The sequence below is a fragment of the Takifugu rubripes genome, chromosome 16 (assembly GCF_901000725.2).
Source record: "Takifugu rubripes chromosome 16, fTakRub1.2, whole genome shotgun sequence".
Taxonomy (NCBI): domain Eukaryota; kingdom Metazoa; phylum Chordata; class Actinopteri; order Tetraodontiformes; family Tetraodontidae; genus Takifugu; species Takifugu rubripes.
In genome coordinates this window covers 729,744-757,070 of record NC_042300.1, presented here as the reverse complement: position 1 = coordinate 757,070, position 27,327 = coordinate 729,744, and the positions used below count along the sequence as shown (strand labels likewise).

The 27,327-nt window shown below is 43.5% G+C and overlaps 1 protein-coding gene across 2 annotated transcripts; it reads left to right on the top strand.

The window, feature by feature from the left end:
- Positions 1-322: 322 nt before the first annotated feature.
- On the top strand, positions 323-27,051 carry LOC101079258 (heparan sulfate glucosamine 3-O-sulfotransferase 5). 2 transcript variants are annotated; one of them, XM_029849969.1, is made up of 5 exons: positions 323-672; positions 5,734-5,819; positions 14,014-14,079; positions 25,022-25,163; positions 25,436-27,051. In XM_029849969.1, exons 4-5 carry the CDS (start codon positions 25,057-25,059, stop codon positions 26,364-26,366), a joined length of 1,038 nt encoding a protein of 345 aa, XP_029705829.1. In that variant the 5' UTR covers positions 323-672; positions 5,734-5,819; positions 14,014-14,079; positions 25,022-25,056; the 3' UTR covers positions 26,367-27,051. The 2 variants fall into 2 exon arrangements, with proteins under 2 accessions (XP_029705829.1, XP_011616775.1); XM_011618473.2 differs by lacking the exon at positions 5,734-5,819 and having other exon boundaries at positions 325-672.
- Positions 27,052-27,327: the final 276 nt, after the last annotated feature.

The following is a 27,327-nucleotide window of genomic DNA, read 5'->3' as shown; positions in this document are numbered from 1 at the left end:
TGAGTTTATCTTCCGGATGGTGAATTTTGACACGAAACTGAGCTTTGGTTTCTTTTACGCCTAAAGCTTGAATTATATTTTAGAAAAGCAGCAACCCATACAGCCAACCTTATAGTTAACGCTTCAGAAAAGAGAAAAAAAAAATCTGTTTTATAGCCTATCTTGGTTTTGTTTCATTTTTTGTTTGTTTGTTTGCTCTCCTTCCACGTTTCAATAATTTTCATCCAGCTAAATGTCGTATTAATACTCTCCTGGTCCTGGTTTGCCTTTGGGAACTTTATTTCCGGACTGTAGCACTGAGATTCACCCTTCCTCCTCCTCCTCCTCCTCCTCCTGCCCTTTCAGGAACACGCCCCGGTGCTCCCCACTCCTTCCTCCACACAACTACATCGAGGTCCGTCGCATCCGCGCATTTCCACGGAGCTCCGTCGCTCTGTGTCCTTCTCTCCTCTCCAGAGATGATGCGGCCGGAGGACGCCTGACAGTTCCTCCTCCTTTTCCCGCACACCTCTCTGTCATAACACGCACGGAGCCGATCACATGCACCTCCTGCGTGCAGATGCGTGTAGGCTCCGCGACCTGCTCCTCTCCGCTCCTCTCTGCTCCTCCTCAGCCGATCCGTCTCACTGGAAGGCGTTCCGCTGCTGCCTCAGCCGGGGACATGTCACAGAGGTAAACAGCAACTTAAAGTCAACGACTTCTCTCCCTGAAAGTGTCGTCTCATCAGTTTAAAGTTAGATTACTGTGCTTTGAGATGAGGTGTTGGAACACAGGATGGTGCAGATCTTGAATTGTAGTTGGATTTCCGACTGACCTTGTACCTTCGCAGCTTCAGTTAGAATTATGTTAAAGATGCCCTACCTTGCCAGATGGCACTGCTAGTGTTAAAGGTCTAAAATATTCTGCATGATTGGTCTTTTCATTTATAGGTCTGTTGGTTTGTAAAGCTTGCTGGAAGTGTGTGACGATGACCAGATGGAGATGGAGATGTGTCACAGCCAGTCCTGTAAATATCTGTGGTGTGTTGGGGGTCATCACATGTCTGTTTGGTAGTTCATTTGCTTGGATCCGCTACTCACTCCCTCTCTCTCTCTCTCTCTCTCTCTCTCTCTCTCTCTCTCTCTCTCTCTCTCTCTCTCTCTCTCTCTCCATGAAAGTCTTCAATAATGGCAGCTTTAATGTTCTGTCTACCTCCATTCTGCTACTTTCCAATTCAAGTGTCACAGAAGCTGGATTATTACAGTATCAGTATCAGTATCAGTTTTTTTTACACAAAGTGAACCATAAATTGCATTTGATCCCATTATGCTGGAATGCACACCGGAGGGCACTGTTGAATTATGTCAAGAGGTGTTGCGGTTGTGGTCCAAAAGTCTTGCAAATCATCACACGTAGAGAAATCAGGCAGATTTATTCTCACCAAACATTGTGTTTTTTCCATCAGAGAAAACTCTTTCGGTCTCCAACACCCTCCTTAATGTCAATGTTTTTTGAATTAAAAATAAAACAAGATGGTTTGCTGACTTAACTGCTTGTTAAAGATTCAAAGTTGTGTGTGTGTCTGTGTGTGTGTGTGTGGGGGGGGGGATTGGTTAAACTTGCTGACTAGTGATGGCAGCTTTAGGTCACAGTGGACTCCAGATCTCATCAAGGAAAAGCATGATAGAAAAAACTGCTATCAAAGGTTATGATGGCTTTCACTCAGTATAGCAGCCAGGACAGCACATTTGTCCTATTTGTCTTAGTGTCCCACAGACGGGACAGCGGTGGATCCTGAGGGGGAGTGTGAAAAAGTTGACCTTCAAGGATTAACAGCACAGATAAAAACCTGTTAAAATACTGAAAAAAGAGGAACTTTGAGGTTAACAGGCCATTTTGCATGTCTGAATTTCAATCATGTTCACCTTCCCAGCACTAATTGAAGACATACCATATTCAGACAGAGACCTTCCTACTGGACCAATATGACCTTGATTACCAGGACCCATTAACTTAAGGAGGCTGCTGGCATTCAGTTGAGACTCTGTGGCGCGCTGTGTCATCACATTCCTGCGTCACATGCTCAACCTGCTAATTCATAATGACACACGCGTGGAACAAGACCACGGGTTGATTGGACTTGGTGAGCAGCTGTGGAGGCAGACGCTTGTCAAGCCTCCACATTCATGTCAACTTCTGTCAGGATGGTGATATATGACCAAGGTGACCATGATCATCATTCACAGAGTGCTCGTCTCCTTCATTTTCCCTGGCATTCCTTCCTCCTCCTCCTCCTCCTCCTCGTGGGCCTGATCAACTATGTTATATTATCAAGCAGTAATGATTTGTGGAGGTCTGTGTTGCTGTAGCATCTGAAGGGCATGCTGCCTAGTCTTCCAAAAAATAGCATAACCCACATCCATTTGCCATATGGGTTCAATTCCCCAGATGTGCTTGATGCAATTTCTTTGTCCTCCCACTACAGAAGCTGGGATTGGTTTGTTTAAGTTATTTTTATCTCTTCTACAACTGTTCTCACCAAGACCTTTTCATTAGATATTTATCCTGAGCGAAAACAAAGGTAACAATAACGACTAACACAATGATGATTTTGGAACTTGTTTTTCACCCCTAATAATTTAGTTAGTATCATATTATGTGGTTCTTTTGGTCATTCAGTTGCTTTACACCGCATACACACTGATAATAAAATAAACTGGAATCCTTCAGAACCCAAATATTACTGCCATTGCTGCACATTTAACTGCCAACTAGTTATCAGTATATTGATCTATGTTAATTTATATATTTAAAAACATTATTCCTTCTTTCATAATTCTATCACAAAATAAAATTAAAGATTACAATAATAGAAATCAGGAGCTCATTAATACTCTAAACTATGCCCCGGCCCAAAGATCAACACCCATGGTCAAGTTTTAATTTACTTATGCTTAAATGTCAAAAATCAAATGAGCATTTAAGTGGAAATGGACACAGAATCCTCAACACTCGTGTGTAAAAGGTTTGAACACAGATATTTTTAAGCAAAGGGAAGGTGAGGAGTTGCCATGAAACCTACAAAGCACTGCCAAGGTACCTTTGAGCAATGTATCAAACCAAAAATGCTCACAAAAATGCCCTGCAATGAGCTGGAGACTCATTCAAGGGTGGACCTGCCTTCGCCCATATGCTGCTGAAATAGTGTCCATTTTCAGAAAATAATGTGAATGTGATCTGAACCTGTTGTGAGAACAGGTAGCATCTGTTGTTTTGTGTTCAGTGAGTTATGACTCTGCTGTGTGGAGCACTTAACACTTCATCTTGCTTTTCTAGTATGTTTTATGCACTATAGATCGCTACTGTCCAGGATTAATTGATGAGTAATGCTATCAAATGTGGCTGCAGTCATATCCTGTTCCCTTCATTTCTTGCAGAGACAAACGTCTCTAATTAGGTTTCAAGTAAAAGAAGCGAAATGGAGACAAAAGTCAATTAAAAACTAAGAAATGTTGAGAGTTTTACTGCTTTATTGGTTTCTATTGCCTGAGGAAATTTTTTTTTCTTTTTTAATCTGATGCTCAGATAAATTACTCCTGGATGAGCAACAGGGATAATTGTGTACTGACATTAACAGCAGGGTTTCATTTACTTTTGCTATGCCAGGAATGTGCAGAGGTCAGGTAAATGTGATGAAAAAATACTGCCAGAGCATTGCATGGTAAAGATTACTTACATTTGTAATCTGTTTTAAACTTGACAGAAATGTAAAAGTAAGAGATAGATTATTTTTTCTACATTGAGACATCAAAGGAAGGTTAATAATGACTATGTATGTCTCTCTCTCACTCGTTCTCTCTCTCTCTCTCACACACACACACACACACACACACACACACCCACGCACACACACACACACAGTGGCTGTATGTCTTGGCTGTATGCCCCTCAGTTTGCATTCAGGTCAACTGTTGTCACGTCTAATATAAAATCTTGTTCCTAATTCAGGTTTTCTTCAGTAAGCTGTTGTCATATTTTTGTATATTCTCATCATTGGGACATCTTGAAACATAAACCAAACCAGCTTGTTGCGGTTGGATGGCAATGACACAGTCATGGTTCGTTTTCAGGTATGTTAATTGGCTAAATTACAGGAGACAGGAGGAAAACTGTTAAACAAATATTTTAAAATGTGTGGAAGTCCAGTCATGTTGCTGTCAAAAATGTTGTTATTTGCTGTTGTGCTTCACTATACTGGCTTGAATATTGAATTTTTTTTAAAAATCTCTCTATTTACAAATCAATGAAGAGGTTCTTGATCCAGCAACTTTACCTTGTCACCATGCAGCTGCCACTGTGTGGAAATCTCTCAGGCTCCACCTATAAAGAGAGGTAGTTTGCCATGGCTACTGTGACTGACTTAATCATTTTTGAAAAGATATTTCTTTGATTTACGTGGTTGGGTGGCAGGATGCCCCAATACATCATTTTATTGACCTTGGAGGAGCGCTTATGTGTCCCTATTGCAGCATTAGCAGTTTTAAGATGCAATTCTAAGGAGTATTCCAGTGCAAATATTCGCTTGTGTGACTTCGTCTGATGTAGGAGGAGTTCATTGAGGCCACGGCACAATACTTTAGGTTGGCCCCAAAGATATTCCTGAAAACAATCTAGAGTAAGAAAAGGAGTACTCCATCTCCTGTTCTTGGCGGAGAAAGGGTGGAGGACCTCTTGACTTGGGGTGTTTGAGGATTGGTGTCGCTGACAAGCCTCTGCATCATTACATGGACACGCGGGACTATGACCGAAGCGGCAGACTGGAGTGAGGGTTCCTCATTTTAAAAAAATGGGACCAGATGGTGCATTCCAATTAGAGAGAATCACATTCCTCAACCTCCCTGTAATGGCGCATAGTCGGGTATTGAGTGAGTAGTTTGTCTGACAGTTAAACCTCAATTTCAGGAGGAATAATTACTGCATTTCCTTTCAAATGAGCTTGAGGGTGAATACATTTTTATTCTTTTTGTAGCCTTGAGCAAAGCTTATGATCATGTCCGTCAATGTATTGTAGATTCAAGATTCAAGATAACTTTATTGATCCCTTTAGGGGGTGTCCACCAGGGAAATTAGCATCTCCAAAGATCTACAGCATCTACAAAATTTCCCACCACCATTCCCCCCATCAAACCTATTAAAGATAATAGAATATAAGAAAATAAGAAATAAAATAAAATAGAATAAATTAAAAATAGAATATGAATATAACAATATAAATATAAAACTATAAAAATGTTCCGGTTCTCCTGTTGGCCCTCCTCCCCCCCAGTGATGAGTTGAACAGCCTGATGGCTCGGGGGATGAATGAGTTCCCCAGTCTGTTGGTCCTGATGCAGAGAGAGAGATGGGTAGATGGCACTTCAGTCTCTGCACTGTGCCGGCCATAAATTAGACCCCTGTAGTGACAGCTGGTCTCTGCCAAGGAGGCCCTGTGTCATTGGTTGTGTTTATAGAGTTTAAGGACAACATTTCTGGTGGGAAAAGGCTGGGTTACCTTAGATTCTGGGCCTGCCTTTTGCATATGGCCTGATACTGGTCCTGGCTTTGGCCTCAATTGGTGAACTTCAGCTTTCACCAGAGCAATTTTCAGCTAAGTGAGAAACAGCTGGGATGAAGACTGGCACCTCTAAAGCTAAGTCACATAAGAGTTTAAGTTAAGGCAGCAGGTTCTAATGTGTTGCTCTGTTTTTCCATCAGGATGTGACAGGCCTGTGTTTGAAGAGCCAGGAAAAGGGAAGTCACACTTGAACAGCCTCATCGGGTCTGCTGACATTCTCAGAGAGGTGTTATTACATCTGTGCCCATTTATCTGACTTCAAGATGATTTCAACTATCTCAAGTCACCATCTTATCAGCAGTGCTATTATTGTAAATGGGAAAAGGGTCTGCCAACAGACCCCCACCACATCTTATGAGTCAGACTTTACCAGCTCGCACTTCATGCCCCCCCCCCCCAATCATTTCCTGCAGGCTCTCAGTCATCTTTACATATGTCATTAGATTGTGTGTATATATGCTCAGATTGTGTCCATGGACACCTGGAAACCAGTGTGCCAGCACTTCCCCCTACAAACCTGCATTCTGTTGATGAATGTGGGATGAACATATTTAATCCAATTAAGACATGACAAGGACAAAGTTCAAAATTCAGTTTATTCGGTTTATTGAGCAACAAACCCACACAGGGGGTCACATGGTACATCAATCAATCAATCTTTATATATTTATTTATATAGCGTCTGTTACAATCAAAACTCTCTGTAGGCGTTTTACAGAATCCCAGGGTTTGACCCCCAACAAGCAACAGTGCCAAGGAAAAACTCCCCTTTAATAGTAAGAAACCTTGAGCAGGACCAGGCTCATGTAGGGGGACCCTCCTGCTGATGGCCGGCTGGGTAGAGAGAGAGGAGAGGAGAGGAGAGGAGAGGAGAGGAGAGGAGAGGAGAGGAGAGGAGAGGAGAGGAGAGGAGAGGAGAGGAGAGGAGAAGCAGCCATGACCCAGCAGGGTTTTCAGCAGCCTGGTGATCAGGTGATCATGTTTCTGGACCCCGTCAGCCTTGGCCTCTAGCAGCATAACTAAGATGTTAACCTAATGATTAGATGACCCCCTAAGTTTGATATTTATGTATAGGATAATAACTGGAAAGGTGAGGGACCAGACAAAGCGTAGCCCAGGACCCCCTAATGATGCTGAACAACATTGGTGCCAAGTTTCCCTTGCCCGGATGCGGGACACCGTGGCCCCCTCCTGGAGCCAGGCCTGGGGGTGGGGCACGTTGGCGAGCGCCTGGTGGCCGGACCTCTGCCCACGGAGTCCGGCCGGGCGCAGCCCGAAGAGGCAACATGGGACCCCCTTCCCGTGGGCTCACCACCTGCAGGAGGGGCCAAGGGGGTCGGGTGCATTGTGTTTTGGGTAGCAGCCGGAGGCAGGGACCTTGGCGGTCTGATTCCCGGCTGCACAAACTGGCTCTAGGGACATGGAATGTCACCTCTCTGGTGGGAAAGGAGCCTGAGTTGGTGCGCGAGGTTGAGAAGTTCCGACTAGATATAGTTGGCCTCACCTCGACGCACGGCAAGGGCTCTGGAACCAGTCTTCTTGAGAGGGGTTGGACTCTCTACCACTCTGGAGTTGCCGATGGTGAGAGGCGACGAGCAGGGGTGGCAATTCTGGTTGCTCCCCAGCTCAGTGCCTGTGTATTGGAGTTTACCCCGGTGGATGAGAGGGTAGCCTCCCTTCGCCTTCGGGTGGGGGGACGGATCCTGACTGTTGTTTGTGCCTATGGTCCAAACAGCAGTTCAGCGTATCCACCCTTTTTGGAGTCCTTAGAGGGAGTGCTGGAGAGTGCTCCCTTCTGGGGGCTCCCTCGTCCTCCTGGGTGACTTCAATGCTCACGTTGGCAATGACAGTGTGACCTGGAGAGGTGTGATTGGGAAGAACGGCCCCCCTGATCTGAACCCGAGTGGTGTTTTGTTATTGGACTTCTGTGCGATTGTCCATAACGAACACCTTGTTCAGACATAAAGGCGTCCACATGTGCACTTGGCACCAGGACGCCTTAGGCCGCAGATCGATGATCGACTTTGTGGTTGTGTCATCGGATTTGCGGCCGCATGTTCTGGACACTCGGGTGAAGAGAGGGGCGGAGCTGTCAACTGATCACCACCTGGTGGTGAGTTGGCTCCGATGGTGGGGAAGGATGCCGGACAGACCTGGCAGGCCCAAACGTGTTGTGAGGGTCTGCTGGGAACGCCTGGCAGAGTCCCCTGTCAGAAGGAGCTTCAACTCACGCCTCCGGGAGAGCTTTGACCATGTCCCGGGGGAGGCGGGGGACATTGAGTCCGAGTGGACCGTGTTCCGTGCCTCCATTGTTGAGGCAGCTGACCGGTGCTGTGGCCGCAAGGTGGTTGGTGCCTGTCATGGCGGCAATGCCCGAACCCGCTGGTGGACACCAGCGGTGAGGGATGCCGTCAAGCTGAAGAAGGAGTCGTATCGGGCCTTACTGGCCTGTGGGACAGATGGGTTCGAAGCAAAGACTCGGGCATGGGAAAAGTTCGGTGAGGCCATGGAGAACGACTTTCGGAAGGCCTCGAAAAGGTTCTGGACCACCATCCGGCGTCTGAGGAGGGGGAAGCAGTGCACTGTCAACACTGTGTATAGTGGTGATGGTGTGCTGCTGACCTCAACTCGGGATGTTGTGGATCGGTGGAAGGAATACTTCGAGGACCTCCTCAATCCCACCAACACGCCTTCCAGTGAGGAAGTAGGGCCTGGGGACCTGGAGATGGGCTCTCGTATCTCCGGGGCTGAAGTTGCCGAGGTAGTTAAAAAACTCCTCGGTGGCAAGGCCCCGGGGGTGGATGAGATCCGCCCAGAGTCCCTTAAGGCTCTGGATGTTGTAGGGCTGTCGTGGTTGACTCGACTCTGCAACATCGCGTGGACATCGGGGGCAGTGCCGCTGGATTGGCAGACCGGGGTGGTAGTCCCTCTTTTTAAGAAGGGGGACCGGAGGGTGTGTTCCAACTATAGGGGGATCACACTCCTCAGCCTCCCTGGTAAGGTCTATTCAGGGGTACTGGAGAGGAGGGTCCGCCGGATAGTCGAACCTCAGATTCAGGAGGAGCAATGTGGTTTTCGTCCTGGGCGTGGAACAGTGGACCAGCTCTACACCCTCCGCAGGGTCTTCGAGGGTGCATGGGAGTTTGCCCAACCAGTCCACATGTGTTTTGTGGACTTGGAGAAGGCATTCGACCGTGTCCCTCGGGGGGTCCTGTGGGGGGTCCTCCGAGAGTATGGGGTGTCGGGCCCGCTGATACGGGCTGTCCGCTCCCTGTACGATCGGTGCCAGAGTTTGGTCCGAATTGCTGGCAGTAAGTCGAACTCGTTTCCGGTGAGGGTTGGCCTCCGCCAGGGCTGCCCTTTGTCACCGATTCTGTTCATAATTTTTATGGACAGAATTTCTAGGTGCAGTCATGGTGTTGAGGGGATCCGGTTTGGTGACCTCAGGATCGCGTCTCTGCTTTTTGCGGATGATGTGGTCCTGTTGGCTTCATCGGCCCGTGACCTCCAACTATCACTGGATCGGTTCGCCGCCGCATGTGAAGCGGCTGGGATGAGAATCAGCACCTCCAAATCCGAGGCCATGGTTCTCGACCGGAAAAAGGTGGAGTGCCTTCTCCGGGTAAAGGAGGAGATCCTGCCCCAAGTGGAGGAGTTTAAGTACCTCGGGGTCTTGTTCACGAGTGAGGGAAGAATGGAGCGGGAGATCGACAGGCGGATCGGTGCGGCGTCCACAGTAATGTGGACTCTGCACCGGTCCATTGTGGTGAAGAGAGAGCTGAGCCGAAAGGCGAAGCTCTCGATTTACCGGTCGATCTTCGTTCCTACCCTCACCTATGGTCATGAGCTTTGGGTAATGACCGAAAGAACAAGATCACGGGTACAAGCGGCTGAAATGAGCTTCCTCCGTAGGGTGGCTGGGCTCTCCCTTAGAGATAGGGTGAGAAGCTCTGCCATCCGGGAGGAGCTCGGAGTAGAGTCGCTGCTCCTCCGCGTTGAGAGGAGCCAGATGGGGTGGCTTGGGCATCTAGTCAGGATGCCCCCTGGACGCCTCCCTGGTGAGGTGTTCAGGGCATGTCCCTCCGGTAGGAGACCCCCGGGGAGACCCAGGACACGTTGGAGAGACTATGTCTCTCGGCTGGCCTGGGAACGCCTGGGGATCCCTCCGGATGAGCTGGAGGAGGTAGCTGGGGAGAGGGAAGTCTGGGCTTCTCTCCTTAGGCTGCTGCCCCCGCGACCCGACCCCGGATAAGCGGTAGAGAATGGATGGATGGATGGATGGAACTGGAACTACGGAATTAATGATAATAAGCTTTTTCAAAGAGGTAGGTTTTAAGTCTGATCTTCAAAGTAGAGATGGAGTCAGCCTCCCATAACTGGACAGGGAGCTGGTTCCACAGCATGTTATCAGGCTTTAGTTTTATTAATCAGTTCATTGTTTTGTTTTATGTTAAGGGTTTATTTCAACTCCCCTGTAAGTCGTTACGATCACGCACACCGTATTAATTCTACAGCTGCTTTATTGTCCCTGTGTTAGTGTCCATGAACTGAACTGTCAACAATTTACTGTTTAAATTACATCCCCTCTGATATAATAGGTGGCAAATGGCACCCTTTCAGGTTGTGCGTAGGGGAGCATTTTTTGTTTTCCTGTGACATCACACAGCACAAAAATAGCCAAAAGTGAGTAAGTTAGTAGCCTAGAGGTGAACTGACACAAACATTGCACATGCTTTTTGCTCTACTTTGTGTGATTGGTTTCACCAGTTTTAGCTTATATGTAATCCTTCTGAGCTATTGTGGCATCCTGGTTCTGCACCAATTATCTTTCAACCTGGTGAAAGGGAGGGTCAAAAGGACACTGTTATAGTTATTATTCACCCTCTTCTTTTTTTAAACCTTCCTCTTTTTCTCTCTGTGCCTGAGTTCTTTTCCCTTTGCTCCTTTTGTTAATCATTTGGACTTTTCCCTCCCATAAAGATATGCACTCTCCTTGCTTTGTTACTGCCTTTACAATTCAGGCGAATAACACGGTATTAAATAGTGTCCGGGAGAGAGAAACGAATAAACTCAGAAGGTTGGTGACCCCTGCCATAGACAGACTGTTGTGTTATCATGTGATCCTTCCCTCTGTTACACATTCTAGCTTTAATACCAATGCAGGTTTTCCACATGTTGAACTCCATGTGAAAAAAAGCTGTGATCACATTAGTGTTAGTGACAATACTTACCAGTTAGGTTTAGGCGTCCCCTGGACGCCTCCCTGATGAGGTGTTCAGGGCATGTCCCTTCAGTAGGAGACCCCCGGGAAGACCCAGGACACGTTGGAGAGACCATGTCTCTCGACTGGTCTGGGAACGCCTGGGGACCCGACCCCAGATAACCGGTAGAGGATGGATGGATGGCTTATGAAAGCATGACAGTCTTTGGCCTGACAGTCTGAGTAATGATCTCTGTATCTCAGCTTTTGGTCCACACCACTGCCGCCCCGACATCAGCTAGCAGCTGGTACTTACTGTAGATGGTTAGGCTGGTGATCCTGCTGGGGACACAATATCACAGAGTGACTGGCTACACAGTCTGAGGAAGTTATCAGCACAGACAGATGAATAACGTAGAATAAACTCTGCATTATCACATGCCACCATCCCCTCTGAGTGCAAATATGCATGTGAGGCTAAGCCTGATGGACTGCGAGGGCTAATATGACGGTCACGGGGAATGAAAAATTGCAGTTCCAATTGAAGCTGCAGCAGCTGCTATTGTGCCTTTAATAGACTGATGTAAATACAGTTTACAATGCACGAATGAGTAATCTTTTTATTGTAAAAATACTGTAGAAAGCAAAATCAGTTTTGCTTTCTACAGGACAATTAGGACAGCCAGCATCTACGCCTCAAGTGCAAACTTTCATGTTCTAGTCCACAATAGGCTGTCCTTTTTACCACCAGTCTGCACCCTGAACTGGCCAGCCCCATCAAACTTGTAATGACTCTTCATCTTATCCAGTTATCATCTTCAACTTATCCTGTTATTTTTTACTAGTTACTAGTGTGTGGCACATTTTTCATGATCAGATTAAGGCTGATTCATTTGATACACCATTTGTTGGCATGTGTGGAGCTCAGGGAGATGTGTTTCAGTGGATTGCTTATCTCTGCAGTTCAACAACGCCCATGGCCCAGCTGGCCATAGGGAGGTTAGTGTAGCAGTCAAAACTGGGTTGGCAAAAGGTCTTTTCATAAAATTATAGCAAAATGTCATATATTATGTCAGTGGCTTTTTGAATTAGACATTCTTTTTCTTTGTGACATTCAGTTATTGCTAATCTTTATTATGTACCTCAACACACTCTACTAACTGACTAGTCTTTGGGTGCTGTGATTAATATTATTAGATGGTTTTTATACTGCAAATGAAGTATCTGTGGTTCCACTTGCATCCATCCTACGAGCCGATATAAGGCCTCTCTAAACCAAGTCCCGACTGAAATTCAACCTTGGGCTTTGGCTGACATGCATTTAGGCTGAAAATTGGCTAGCTAAGACATGTCCAACTCATCATTTACAGTCTAATTGAAATTTAGTGATAGATTTAATAAATTCTTTTGTCTTTTTCTTGTACATAGCGGTGCTCTCATTAAGAGTTAGCTTTCGTCATCTAGTTTTTATTTTTAAATGAAAATAACAGTTTGAAATAACACTGCAGAGACTAGCCTCTATGCCTCTTTCTATTGCTGGGTTTCCTCTAAGTACAAATGTTAATAAATTAGCCAGGAGATGTAACACTTATCAGCAGAGCAATCTGTGGCACGTACAGCACTCTTTATTTATTAATTAATACAGGAAACCCTGAGCTTTTGCATGAATTAAGGACATCTGTGTTCTGAACACATACACAAAGTGCAAGAGGAAAAGACGACATGCACTCCTTTCATTCTTTTGAGTCAAAATACTGGATTTCTCTCAGTGCATCACTGCTTTATGTGATTAAAATTGAGCTCTGTCTCAATGGCCCAAAATTATCACTATCCAAAGTCGACAGCTCCTCAGTCTCCCTCTCCCCTCCGATCAAGAGTCCGGGTGTCATCCTCAATAGCACACTGTCACTGTTCTTTTCCTCCTCACTGTCCCACCATATCTACCTGACCTCCCGTAGACCACACCTTCTGCCTGCTCCCTCAGATTTTCCTCCTCCATCCACCTCATTGGGCCCTCTGCCTGTCTTAACACCATGAGTAGCAGAGCCTTCAGCTGCCATGCCCCTAAACTCTGGAACTCACAACCATCTGACATCCACAATATTGACTTTCTTTCCATCTTGTTAAGATTACCTACTGTCAAAACGACACTGTCCTCCATTTCCTTTATTCTCTTTTACTGATGGATGGATGGATGGATGGATGGATGGATGGATGGATGGATGGATGGATGGATGGATGGATGGATGGATGGATGGATGGACGGACGGACGGATGGAAGACCGTGGAGAAGATTACCCTCCGTCACACCTGATTAACACCTGGGAGCTGCAGCTTGCATATGGACCTGGCACTGGTGTGGAAGACACTGTCATCTAGCTGCTGCCCAGGTCACTGTCACACCTGGAGAGCACAGGTAGCACTGGGCTAGTCATGTTTTTTGACTAGTCCAGTGTTTTCAACAAGAGATGTGTCTCTGAAAGGGACAACGTGGAGTACCCGGAGATCATCTCAAACATCAAACTGAACCACCTGCACAACAATGCCAGCAAGACAAAGGAAGTGATGGTTGATTCCAGATGGACGCTCCACAGACTGTACCAGTGAACATCCAGTTTTTGAACGTATAGCAGCTGGAGCAATACTAATACCTGGATGTTCACCTTGACAAAAAATGGGACTGCACGCACAACATAGATGTCCTGTACAAGGAGGGTCCAAGTCCTGTCTACCTGCTGAGGAGAGTGACGTTCGTCGATGCACAGTGGTCTGCTAGGGGAGCTCAGAGAGGGTCCAGATGAGACTCAACAGACCAATCAGGAGGGCTGGCTTTGTCTTGGATTGTACTTTGGACTCCACAGAGGAGATGGGAGAGAAGGTTGATGTAGTCAAAATGATATCACTCATGGACAACCCCTCTCACCCCCTACATGAGATTGTGGGCCATAGGAGCTCCTTTAGTAACAGGCTGATGTGCCATTGGTGTAAAACATGACGACACTGAGGCTCATTCCTTCCAATGAATGCTAGATTCTGTAAGACCTTGAAACGGTTTTAGCACAATACCCCCTGCTGATTTGCACTACTTGATCACTTCTACCTCCACCATCTTATGCCTTATTGCCCACACATCAGGCCAATTATCCTGTTATATTATATTTATATTCCGTTGTCATCGGATGGATGGATTTAATTTCTGAAATGTTTTTCTGTGTTCCAGATTCTGTATCTATAGATGAAGAAGTTGGAATTACAACTCACCTCTGGCAGTCATGAGGTATAGAGGGTATGTATTGATTGTTTTCAAAAATATATAAAAATATGATTTTTTTTCCCACACTGTGGCAGAGAAGGGTGCAGAGTGACAGGCGTGCAATAAGAACAATGTTCTGCCTGAGTGTGCTGTTGCACCTGCAGCAGAGGTATATTTTGGATATTGCACATGGAACGCACATTTATTGATTGTGAAAAGTCATGTGAGATCTTTCAGAGATGTAAATATTCCAATATTTGACATTTTAAAGAAGTCAGAATGATTTTACAGAATGATAGAGCATTTACAACATTGAAAACTGATGCCCTTCTCAGCAGATAGAGATTCTACATCCTTTAGGAGATATGAGTGTGTTTGTCACTGCCTGGTAACATTGTAGCCTGATGTGTGCGTTAGCTAACAATAAAAACATTAACAGTATTCTGGACTAATCAATATACTTTTAGCTGAATTAACAGAAATCTTTTGGGGTCGAGAGAAATCGGTCAGTGATCCACTATCCTCCCGTTAAATGCTCATTATATATGTACTCTTTGTGTTCTCCGTCCTCACTGAGCAGCATCTTGAGATGAATCCTGCCTCGTATCTCTTCTTATGTCAGCCAGTTGCTGTTTTAAAGCTTTACACTGAAATGATGTGACAATTTCATTCTGAAATATGGCCGAGATTAAAAAAAATGCACCAATGAAAACAATGAAGATATGTGAGCAATAATGATAATGCTATGAGGGAGAAGTAGCCCTAATCTTAATGTGTAATGCTGAATTTGCGTGGTTAAATATTCACCATGAGTTTCCTGCCATAGTCCCTTTAACTCATGGGCCAGTTAATCTACTCCACGTTTTCATCATCATTTTGTAAAAAGTTGATGACATAAAAAACCTGATGAAATTTAAAAAACAGACTCAGTCTAGTTCATATTTTGTGAGGTTGCAAAATGTGTGGACCACACATACAATACTGATGATTTACAAAGAGGGTTGAGAATTCAACATTTACAAAAGAGTTTAAAGCTGAAGAATGAAAACTTAAAGTGAAATATCCTTCACAACAGGTTTGAAAACCATATGAAAGACAACTTTTATTATGGTCTGACTTCACTCATACAATAGTTAAGTAATGGTAAACAGCAGACTCAGGTTTTCTCAGGAAGTTTATTGGTCATTTGCTCCTTTAAGCCACAGTTTACTTCACAAACCATTAAAATCATTGTGCGACTTTATTTATTGGCAGTCGCTTAGACAACTGAATTAAATATGTGTATTTTTACCTGTGTTGGTTCAGAGTGGTAATGTATAAGGAGCCTGTGAGCATGGAGAAAGACAGTGACTGATCCTGAACAAAGTCACACACCTAAGGCTTAATGTGTTAATTCTAATGTAACTGTAAAAATGTAAATTCTGGTGAAAGTCTTAACCGTTTCTTCAATTATGGTTTAAGTAAGAAGATTTAAGTACGTAATAATATAAAATATACATTCATACACACACAGACACACACACGGGCGCAACTACACGTTAATCCCCTAAAATATGAGCCCCAGCCTTGAAAGCAGCTTTTTCTCTGTTTAAATTATTTCCTGTCAGCACAGATTTAGGCTTCTGCATTAAGGGGCTGGAATTTAAATGTTCAGATCCGCCACAGAAATGAGCCTCTGCTGCTTCAACTGTCATCCGTCATAAAGCTCAAAAGCACAAAGCTCAGACAATTAATTCAGTCATACTGCAGCAGCTCTGAAAAGTGACAGGACTTCAACATTTGCAAGTGCAAATGTACTAAATATTAGTTGCAGTGAATCACTGAAAAGATCTGTATTTCACCATTTGAGCGCTAAGAGTTTTATTATGAGCACAAATATAAGAATTGATTGTTCTGAAACTAAAACCTGGAACCTGGAACCTGGAACCTGGAATCACAAAGCACACTCCATCTGCCCTGCAAAGACTGCAGAGAATTCCTCCAGGTGCTTGAGCCCAGTGCAGCTCCCAGCTTAGCAATGGGTTAATGCAGTTCCCTTTCACCTCGCACGGCAGAGCTCTGCAATGGTCTAATGAAGCGAGAGACAGCCTGGAATCAATAACTGCTACATGAACAATGGAGAACCAGCATCATTAAAAGCATTTCACCGCATTGAAATGCCGGCTGGTGAAAGATTGAGTCACTCTGTTGTTCTCTGCGTGTAGCTTAATTAGGTCCATGTATTCCTCAGTGTATATCTTTTATTTGGGTGTATTTGATTTATTTCAGTTACTCAATGCTTAAAGCAATACTAAGAATGTTTAAGGGGAAACCTGTCCCTTGACTGATTATGAGCTTCACTAAGATTTTATTGTATTATTTAAGTTCTAAATGTTGTAGTTTTTTATTAACATCAAAAAAACAAACCAAAATCCAATTTGTCGCAATAAAAGTAAATTTGAATGAATTCTAAAAATAAATAAAGCTTTCTTTAGCAATTTTCAGTTGTTATCTACTGTACATTGTGTAGAAATACATATACGATATTTTTTTTCTCGCCAATATAACATAGAAGTTGAGTCTCTGGGCATTAAATGTTGTGTTGCTTTTATATTTATGGATTTAATTAAGCTATTTATTTATAGTGGTCTATAGAAGTAAGCTGTGGAGGTGCCTTCCTCTGTATAAATTGTGAAATGTGATGCAATATCAGGGCTGTTGCCTGAAGCTCTGTAGTTTTTTATTGTTGCGTGTGGCAGTCAGGCAACATGGAAGAGCTGCTGTTATTGGGCTGTAATTGAAGGTGATATTAAAAGATGGGAGTGGTGCATTCATCGCCACACCACTGTGGGCTCTTGCCAGTGAAAGTGGACCTATCTTCCTGCGTGGGCGTGACAAACTGCTGCACAACAGAACTCGTCAAATACACAAAGCTCTGCTCTTGACTTCAGTGGCTTGATGTAATTGTATTAGCTCCACTTAGGGTGCTTACAGGACGATGATATGAAGGAGGCAGTTCAGGGGGAAAGTATCCACCGCTCTGTATACTACAGGAGGCATCAGCAAGACATTAGAACGTTGTTTTTACTCGTGAACTTAACCTTCATGTTTAGGGATTCAGTAACGTGTGACAACTGACGTGCACTACAATACAGTTAGGACACTCCTTCAGTTCACTGCTGTCTGAATGTTGACACACAACCGCTAGAGATGACACTGATGATGTGTAGGTGGTACTGTGGTAGAGGCTGGCCTGTCCAAGTTAACCAAAGGATGTTGTGTTCCAACAAAAGGGGGAAGCTACACTCCTCAAGCTCCTCGGAAAGGTCTACGAACAGACTGGGCCAGCCATGTGTGTATACATACAAATGTGTCACCAAGCTCAAGCACTGCTGAAAAGAGGAAAACCTGCAATGGCACCACAGTGCCAACCCACAGAAATTCAAATGCATTTTGTGCCCAGAGAGCATAATCCATACAAAGAAAGTTAACAAGCTCAAACCGGGATTGAAGCCCCAGCAAAGCCCCACTGAAGCTTCATTTTGTGTAACAATTTGGGTAAAAACAAGAACCCTTTTTCAGACGGTGATGTATTTGTGGAAGCAACGGCCTTTACATCAGAGTAATTGCTCTGACACAAGGAGTTCAGACATCTTAGGCACTGATGGAAAAGTAAGCGTGGGGGAGTCAAACATCCAGTTATCATCCAGTCTACCTTTCAAACTCTCTCTTGTGGGTTTGGCTCAGCTATGATGATACGAAGGAGCTCAGGTTAGATCTGGCACGCCTCTGACAGGAGCCAGGTCAGTTGGATTGTTCATCTGGTTCAGAGAGCTTCACCTGGAGAGGCAAATTCAGCGAGTGGAGCTTAAAATCCAGCAACAATGTAGTTACAGCTACAACAATAACCTTGAAGTTAAATCTTACCAAAGAAAAATAGCACATAGGTTTAAATGGTCAGTCGCAGCACTAATATGTGAGTTAGTATGTCAGAAATTAAAACTGAAAATGCAAAATACGTTTATCATCAGATCCGCTGTGGCTCAAAGCTATAAGGAACGTAAAATTTGTCTACTTCTTCCAATTTTGGGTGATTAAAAGAGCCAGTGTGAAGCACCTCTTTATCATGCCACATCAACATGTGCAATCAATTATTTATATTTCATGTACTTACTGTCGTCTCTATAGCAGGCTTTTCTGATTTGATGTCCCCATACACACACCTTTATTCCTGTCATGTGAAATTGTAGATTTCTCCTTGTTAATGGAGTCTTATGAATAATTGATTATAATAAGTGCTGCTGCAGGCTCTTTGTTTTATTGCATCCACCCTCACAGCTCAGTGGTATTCCAGAAATGGCTTATGTGTCCGATAGAGACAGAGCCCATTAATAACCTGGCTGAGCTTAGTTACCGCCACGAGTCTGGATGTCTCTCCTTGTGAAATGGCTTCTTTCATCTGCCTGTCTGGTATTTGCTTGTCTTCTCTTCTCAGCATTAAAAAGTTACTATTTGTCCAGAACATGAAATGTTGAATCTATTTGATGTTTCTCCTTAACCATGAAAATTAATAATCTTCAATCCTAGATTGGCAGTTATTTGTTTCTTATTTCATCTTAGACCATAAAAAATATTTTTGACAGTGCCTGAAAGCAGAAATGAACACTGGTGGAGACATGAAGGTTTTTCTACAGGTAGGAATGAAAAATGAATGAATTAAAGTATTTTCTTTGAGCATAAGGAAACCCTTTTTTGTCTCTTCTGTTCTGAGTAGTAGATAAAGGCACTATCACAAGCCGTTTCATCTTATTTGTGTCTAGACCATTGACAGGGTGGGGGAAAATGTATTATCAAAATGTCAATATGTTCCATGCAATGATCTCCAGACACGAATAAAAACATTAGCTTAAGAAGATAGCGATTGGCTATTTGGCTACGGTTGTGTTAAAAATCTGAGTCAAAGCTGCTACTGAATGTGGAATTTCACACAATTTTAGCTCAAAAGGAAAATAATTGTTCAACTTAATAACAAATAAAGTGTCATATGTTCCTGTCCTCTGTGTGTCCTCCCCTGCTCTATTACTCCTCCTCCTCCTCCTTTACCCTGCCTGCCCTCATCCCTGCTTTAGTTTTCTTCCCTTTAAAAGGGAGTTTCCTCTCACAGTTGCCTGTTTGGGGGTCACCCTCTGGGTTTCTAACTCACCTTTCTCATTCTATATATTTTTTTAGACATAAATGAGACAGAGAGCATAACGTGCTCCCTTTTAGCCTCAGTAAAGATGTTCTGTTGATTTGTGACATGACAGGAATGAGTACTTTGGTGGCTTATTTTATTCTGTTACTCAGAGCATAGTGGAAATAATGCTGGAGCCAAATGATGTGTAGCCATTGTGAAATGCAGGCACTCAGGCTCCCACTTACAATAAGCAGCTATATTGGCACCCTGCAGACTCTCGTGCTGTTCTGGAGTGAGCTTACAGAACTGGTGATAGTGACTAAGGATTGCTTCCACGGATGATATTTGATGTATCACCCTGACCCTGACAGTGATTTCACTGATACATTGTGAAGAATCTGCTGTGGGGAATACAAAATTGTGCTCATACCAGACAGTCACCAATGCAGCAGAAACCAGAGGGCTGAATATTGAAGATTGGCTATTCTTCATCGCACTTTAACAGGATTTTCTGTTCTGTTCATGCTTGGACTCAAAAAAATTGTTGATTCTTGTTATTTTAGCCTTTGACCTAAAGACCACCAGCTTTAATTTGATTGAACACATATATAGAAACATGAATAGAGGAAGCACAAGAACAAGCGAACTTGAATGCTAGATTTTGATGTTTTTGTCACCCTTGCTAACTGAAACTTTGAACAACATGACTGTAGTGAGGGAACCTCTTCATGTGAATCACATGGAGACTTAAGACACCAATGCTGTCTTTAACTAGTTCCATCTTTCTTTCATTAACATATTTTTCAAGTATCTCCATTCATTGTTTTGTCTGCTATTTTCAACAGGCATTCTTGAATATCACATACTATTCTATACAGTATATTACTAGGTCATTGATCCTCCTATGTGATACATTTGTACATGCCACTCCTTTTTAATTATACTAATTTGTTCAGCATCGCTGGCTTCTTGATTTATTATAGATCTGAAAGGCATTGATTCAGGTGTGATCCATGTCTGAAATGGTTAATCAACAGGAGTGAGGTGTGTCTTCCGATGCCGCTTGGTAATGGAGCCTGATGGAGAAATGATTGCATGCAAGGATAAGCCTCTGCTGAGGGAGGGGAATGAAATCTTAAACAGCCACAGAAGCATTTCCATATGCAAAGCAGAGCGGAGATCTGTCACAGGGAATCACAAGGTGCTTGACAGCTGAAAATAGTTAAAAGGTTTGAGCGTATGTGCTGCATGGCTAATCACCTCCATGTACGTGTTGGCTTGTGCTCCAGGGCAGCACTGGTTTATTCTTTTTCTTCAACGGAGTCTTTGGATTTTTCTCCCTACATGCTATCAACCCCCTGCTAACTTGCTCGCCAAAGCCGTGTCACTGACAGGAGAGCATGGGGGAGGCTCCCATCTCTTTTTTATCCAACATTGTTTTTAAAGAACGTCTGCATGGAGGATACAGGGGTTTGACTGGAAGTGTGTGTGTGTGTGTGTGTGTGTGTGTGTGTGTGTGTGTGTGTTTAATTAATAAAATCTAGATGTCTTTATCTGTGGTTGGATTGTTGGGAACACAAATAGTTAACCAGAGTTATTCAAAAGAGAACATGGACTAAAATAAAATGTGCATCTGCCAAATCAGACAATTCAGGTTAATCTCTAAGACAAAAAATCCCCAATGATTTCCTGCAATTGTGACCGCATTTATCAACCTTCATTTCCCCCCCATGTATCTCTAGTGTACTAGCTATGTTTGAGTCCAGTGTGTGATTGCTAAGTCTTAATGAACTCAAGTTTTTTCTATATTTTTAATCAGAATTTTCACTGCAAGAACTGTGGCCAGAATGATGAATAACTAAAGAAAATAGATTTTGATATTTTTCCAGAGATGTATAAGAAAATTGAAGCATAAATTAAAGCAAAAATGGACTCACTCACTCATGAATGCCACACTCTAATGAGCAAAAATTAGGATTCATTCTTAGTCTCTGCTGTGTTACTGGGTGAGGTCGGGGGTGGGGGTGGGGGGATTTGTTGCCCATGGGCCTCAGGAACATCTGTGACTTACTGAAGGATGTTAACAGAGAGCTTCATTCTGAGAAAAAAAATGAAAAAAACACAAGAATGCGCTTGAGAGAAGATTAGATCCTCAAGCATGTGTGTGTGTGTGTGTGTGTGTGTGTGTGTGTGTGTGTGTGTGTTCAGCAGTTGTTGGATTCTCACAGCTGCTTATGAGGCGTCTCAGCCAGCAGGTGTTTGCAGATGATGTGATACAAGATCATCCCGGAGGTGCAGAGAGCAGCACCACCCTCCACCACCTCTGTCTCTGCTGTTACCTTTCTGAATAGAAACACATGGCATCCGCGAACAAAGCCCAGCAGTGCACTTAAATCAAAGCTAAAACAGATCCACCTAATATTGTTATCTGTTGCAGAGCTGTTCCTGGGGTGGAGGCAAAGTCCTGGTGTCTGACTGGAAGTGGTGTCGTAAAAGATGACACTTGCTAAAAGTCATGATTAGTTGTGTGTTCAAGTTTAATCTTATTCCCTTTTTAAAAAATCTTGAATAATTACATTCATGTACCCTGATTTTAATGCATTGTCTTTTAAGTAAGATTATAAATTATCACAGTTTTCTAAATGTTTTTCGCATTTTACAAAAACAAACTAAATTATTCACTGACTGGCCCAAAAACAAAGCCAACGCTATAAAAAGGTCACAAACTCTTCCTTTAGCATTCATTACTGGGTGCACTCACTGTTTTAATAAGCTTGTGCAATTTCATAAGATTTCTTGCCATCTAGTGTTCACCACAATGTTGTACTGATGATGGGAGAGTCGGACCACTGAGCAAAAGCTTCTCCAGTTCATCCCAAAGCTTCTCAATAGGGTTTAAGGTCTGGACTCCGTAGTGGATATTTCCATGTGTGAATATAAGCTATCATGATTCCTGAAACCTGCTTTGTGCTCATAGACTCTTATCATTGCCATCTTAGAATACATCTGTGCCATAAGGGATGAAACCATCCATTGATAGCATAACTTGCTCCTTTGATATATTCAACTTTGGGCACAGACAGTAATGTTGCTGAACCCGGACCTGAGCAATTGCAGCAGTCCCAGATAAAAGCACTGGTAAATCTGGACTCATCAGACCACGTGACCTTCTTCTATTGCTCCAGAGTCCAATCTTTATGCTCTCCAGCAAACTAAAGTCCCCCCCCCCCCAATTAGCCTCACTGATAAGTGGTTTTCTCAAGGCTACACAGCTGTTCAATCCCAAATCCTTGAGTTCCCAAATCCTTGAGTGTGTGTGTGTGTGTGTGTGTGTGTGTGCATGTGTGCGTGTGTGTGTGTGTTTGTGTGTGTGTGTGTGTGTGTGTGTGTGTGTGTGTGTGTGTGTGTGTGTGTGACATAGCTCTGCGTTCTATTGTTGTTTTTCTATGATTTCATTTCCCCAAATATGTATGTGATTACTGCTCATGATTATTCAGGATCGTTCCAGTTTTTAATAATTTGTTGGACAGTTCTTAAGCCAATTTTTGTAGTTTTCACAATCTTCTTTGACATTTTCCCTGCTTGATGCAGATTTGAGCCTTCTCACAAAGACTTTTATGGTTTTATGGGTTTCTTTTATGGTTGTTTAAGAAGTGAGAAGCTACTCACTGCATCAGTTGGCATTAAATAACTTGTGAAAGATAATCACCCATATATTCATTTTCCAAAAGTAAGCTCTTACTTATTGCTTTATATAATCCAGGGGTGACATTTTTGGCCAGACAGTGTATATCTAACAGAAAGTCAAGATTCACACAGTGTATATGATAATTGGTTGATAGAACATTCATGTGCAGATGTAAAACATAATAGTTATATTTTTTGTGTATTTTCAATAACAATGTAATGGGAGTACATATGACGCTTGGGCTAATGAGCTGCAGTCTGGATTCAAACTAATGGAACGACTCCACACTGTCCTCTAGTGGGACAATCAAGGATTTCAGTACCTCAGAATACAGAGAAAGCATGAAAATAAAGGGTTTTCATTCAGAGGGTGGTGACCATATTTTTCAGTAAATGCAACTGATCGAATATAACTGAAATAACTGAACTGAAATGTAATGTCAGGATTGCCTTAATAAAGACATAAACAGCTGGATTGTTTTGCTTCCAGCTCATTCAGTTACCAGTAAAGATCTAATTACTGCTACTGCTAACAATAATATCTATGATGGTCCTTCATTGAGTCCCACCTTCTTCAATAGCCTTGTGGTGGAACTTGCTACAAAGCCTCTACAGCCCATCTTCACTGGTCACACCTTTATGTCAGTTCCAAGGTGAAGGCATGTCCGCACAGTGAACCCGGTCTGACCGCAGGATGCTCGCTATAATTCCAGGTGGGTTAGGGTTAGGGCTCGGCCTTAGGGCTTCTTGCAGTTTCCAATCCTGGGCTGCATGAGAGGACATGAATCAGGAGGTTGTGGCTTGGTCTAGCTTTCCCATATGAAGGGCGCTAACCATGGAAAGTTAGTCCAGGCTTTTGGTGTTTACCCTCGGGATCTCAAGCACTGCAGCACTTGATTGTGGCACAGTGTGAAACTCACAACCAACACCAGGATGTGTTGGAATTTGCTGGTGCAGCACACTGGATGTGAATTGTGTGTGTGTGTGTGTGTGTGTGTGTGTGTGTGTGTGTGTGCGTGTGTGTGTGTGTGTGTGTGTGTGTGTGTATGCGTGTGTGTGTGTGTGTGTGTAGAGGTGAGGGTGCAGCAGAGTAAAGGGTGATAAATAATGGAAGTGTAATATCATAAAATGCGCATCTGAATTCAAGGTGGCGAGGTCAGCATAGGGCAGAGTTTGAGGCTGGACAGCAGAATCATTTCCCCGTGTCCACGCACAGATCAATAATAATAATAATAATAATAATAATAAAGCAGACAGTGGTGAATAATTCATCTGTGCTGCAGCCTTGCTCTCTTCTCTGGTGTCTGTCTTGTCAAACTGTGGAATTTATTTCTAGTGAAGGGTTCTTATTCACATTATTGCCCTTGATTGTAAATAAATGAAATTGTTCTGTCAGAGGATAAAACATGGAAAGTCAACATAAAACTCTGTCCAGATGAAGATCTGCTCAGTTTGATGTTCTGTTAAACATCAGCTCGTCTATCGACTTGTGTTATCATGTTAAGTAGTGAGAATTGTTAGTTAAGGCCTTGCCCATGTTAACAACCTGCTAATTAGTTGTAATGCTGATAATTTCTGTTGACAGAGAAACAGTCAAGCTTTTTGTGCTTATTACAGCCTCCAGTTGGTTCCTCCAATAAGCTTCAATTCACTCTTTGTTCACTCTTTGAAACAAAATACAGTGAATAAAACAACACTGAAATAACAGACAATCAAGAATGTATTTAAGATTTCAGTCACTCTAACCATATTTTATAACTCAGCACGCAGGATCAATTCATAATGTATCCCTGCTTGATTATGATGAACCGAGATCACAAGAGAATGACCCTGAGATCACGATTTCAGGGTCATTCTCATGGGAAAGGGCTGGATTGCTTGGAAGCAGCAGCTTTGAGTGTGTGTGTGTGTGTGTGTGTGTGTGTCTGTCTGTGTGTGTGTGTGTGTGTGTGTGTGTGTGTGTGCGTGTGCGTGTGTGTGTGTGTGTGTGTGGTAGAGGATGGAGCTCCAGCAGGTTCCCTGTGTGTGTGAGGGCTGAGGAATGAGCCACAGCTCATGATTAAGTGTGATGAAATGACAAAGCCGCATGTCTTTCCCTGCTGATGGTGGCTTCATGTGCTCTGCTGTGTCCAGGCTGAGGAAGCAGTCCTGAAGATTGATGGAGGGCCATGCTATTCAAACAGCAGCCATTACTGACACAGAAGCTCTTCGTCCTGGGCAGCCTTGCAATCGGAAGTGTCCTCTATCTTGTGGCCAGGGTTGGGACTCTGGATAGGTGAGATATCACTGTCATAAAGTGTAATTTAATAATTATTAGATTAGATTCAACTTTATTGTTATTGCACATGTACAGGTACAGAGCAACAAAATGCAAAGGCCAGTTTCTTCTTCTTCTTTCTTTTTTAAACAAAAGCAAAACCCACAAACAATTGCATCAAACATATTGTAGGTACCGGTAGTTCCCATCTGGTACAGTCTTCCCATAACTGATTTAGATGGTTTCCATTACAATCAGTTGTGTTTTCCCCCCGTTTTTTCCTCGTTCAGACTACAACCCATTTGCCCGATTGAGAGACGTCTGCCACCACCTGAGCATGAACAGATCCCTCTGCGTACCCTGCAGTTTAAGCGCGGGCTGCTCCATGAACTCCGGAAAGGCAACGCCACCAAAGAGCAAATCCGCCTGCACAACCTGCTCCAGCAGTTACCTCAAGCCATCATCATTGGAGTGCGCAAAGGGGGCACGCGGGCCCTACTGGAGATGCTCAACCTGCACCCGGCGGTGGTCAAAGCCTCACAGGAGATCCACTTCTTTGACAATGATCAAAACTATGCGCGGGGCATTGAGTGGTACAGGGAGAAAATGCCCTTCTCCTTCCCACATCAGATTACTATTGAGAAAAGTCCAGCTTACTTCATCACAGAAGAGGTGCCTGAACGCATCTTCAAGATGAATTCCTCTATCAAACTGCTGGTCATTGTGCGTGAGCCCACTATCAGAGCGGTATCTGACTACACACAGGTGCTCGAGGGCAAAGAGCGCAAAAACAAGACCTACCACAAGTTTGAGAAGCTGGCTGTTGACTCCGGCACCTGTGAGGTGAACACAAAGTACAAAGCAGTGCGGACCAGTATCTACACCAAGCACCTGGAGCGCTGGTTGAAGTACTTCCCCGTGGATCAGTTCCACATCGTAGACGGAGACCGCCTCATCGCAGACCCACTGCCAGAGCTGCAGCTGGTGGAGCGCTTCCTCAACCTCCCATCCAGAATCAGCCAGTATAACTTATACTTCAATGCCACCAGGGGCTTTTACTGTCTGCGATTCAATATTGTTTTTAACAAGTGCCTGGCAGGAAGCAAGGGGCGAACCCATCCGGAGGTGGATCCATCGGTGGTAACAAAGCTGCAAAAGTTCTTTCATCCGTTCAATCAGAAGTTTTTCCAGATCACTGGTCGAGCTTTTAATTGGCCATGAAGTCCTTCAGAAAACTTCTCTGAATTTATTTATTTAACTATTTATTTTTTACCAAGATACACGATCTCAAAAGATCAGAAAAGCACTTTGATTGACTTCGAAATAAAATAAAAATGTGACCAAATGGAAAGTTCACTGGGTGTTTTACATTTGTAAAAAAAAAGAAGAAAAAAAAGAAAAGAATAAATAGCCATTTTGATGGTTTGGGTGGCAGAATTGAACATAATTTCAGCTGTTGCTCAGCAAAACAATCCTGATCTGCAATTACCTGAAGAGATTATTTATTTTATTGTGCTTTATGTTGCCACACACAGTCAGCAAAGTTGACAGGATGAACCTGAAAAAAAGCCCTTTGTTGGTAACAGAATAATATTTGATGAGGGATGGATCCAAACTGCCTATGTGTTGGAAGCGTTGGGGTGTCAGTTTGGTTTGAATGCATAATATATCACCTCTTTCCTCTTAAACCTGGGCTCTACCTGGGGACCAGAACAGGCCCATCCAACTGACCCATGTGTATGTTGTCTCCTGTGTCAGATTCCTCAAATCAATTGCACAAAAGCCACCGTGCAAAACAAATGCCCTGCGATGATCGTAAGATAAGTTGCCAAATCTGTCTATGTGAAATATTCACGATGTACCATTTGTGTGATATGAAATCAGTGACATTAAAAGTGTAAACCCTATTTGACTACGTTTGCGTTCATTGTTATCATAGGATTTAACCAAGTGTTTAAAACGAATTAAGACAAGAACAACAGATCTTAAGGGCATTTTTCCAAAGACACAACAAGAACATCCCAGATGGAGTTCCTATCCTGGATCACTTCCTAGTAATTATTTGTAATTATGTATTCCATTAATTATGAATTCCATTACATGGTTCTGTATCGGTTAATTCCAACTGTGCGCGTCTGCCCAGATTCAGTTTACAGCAATCACAGGTACACTAACATGATTA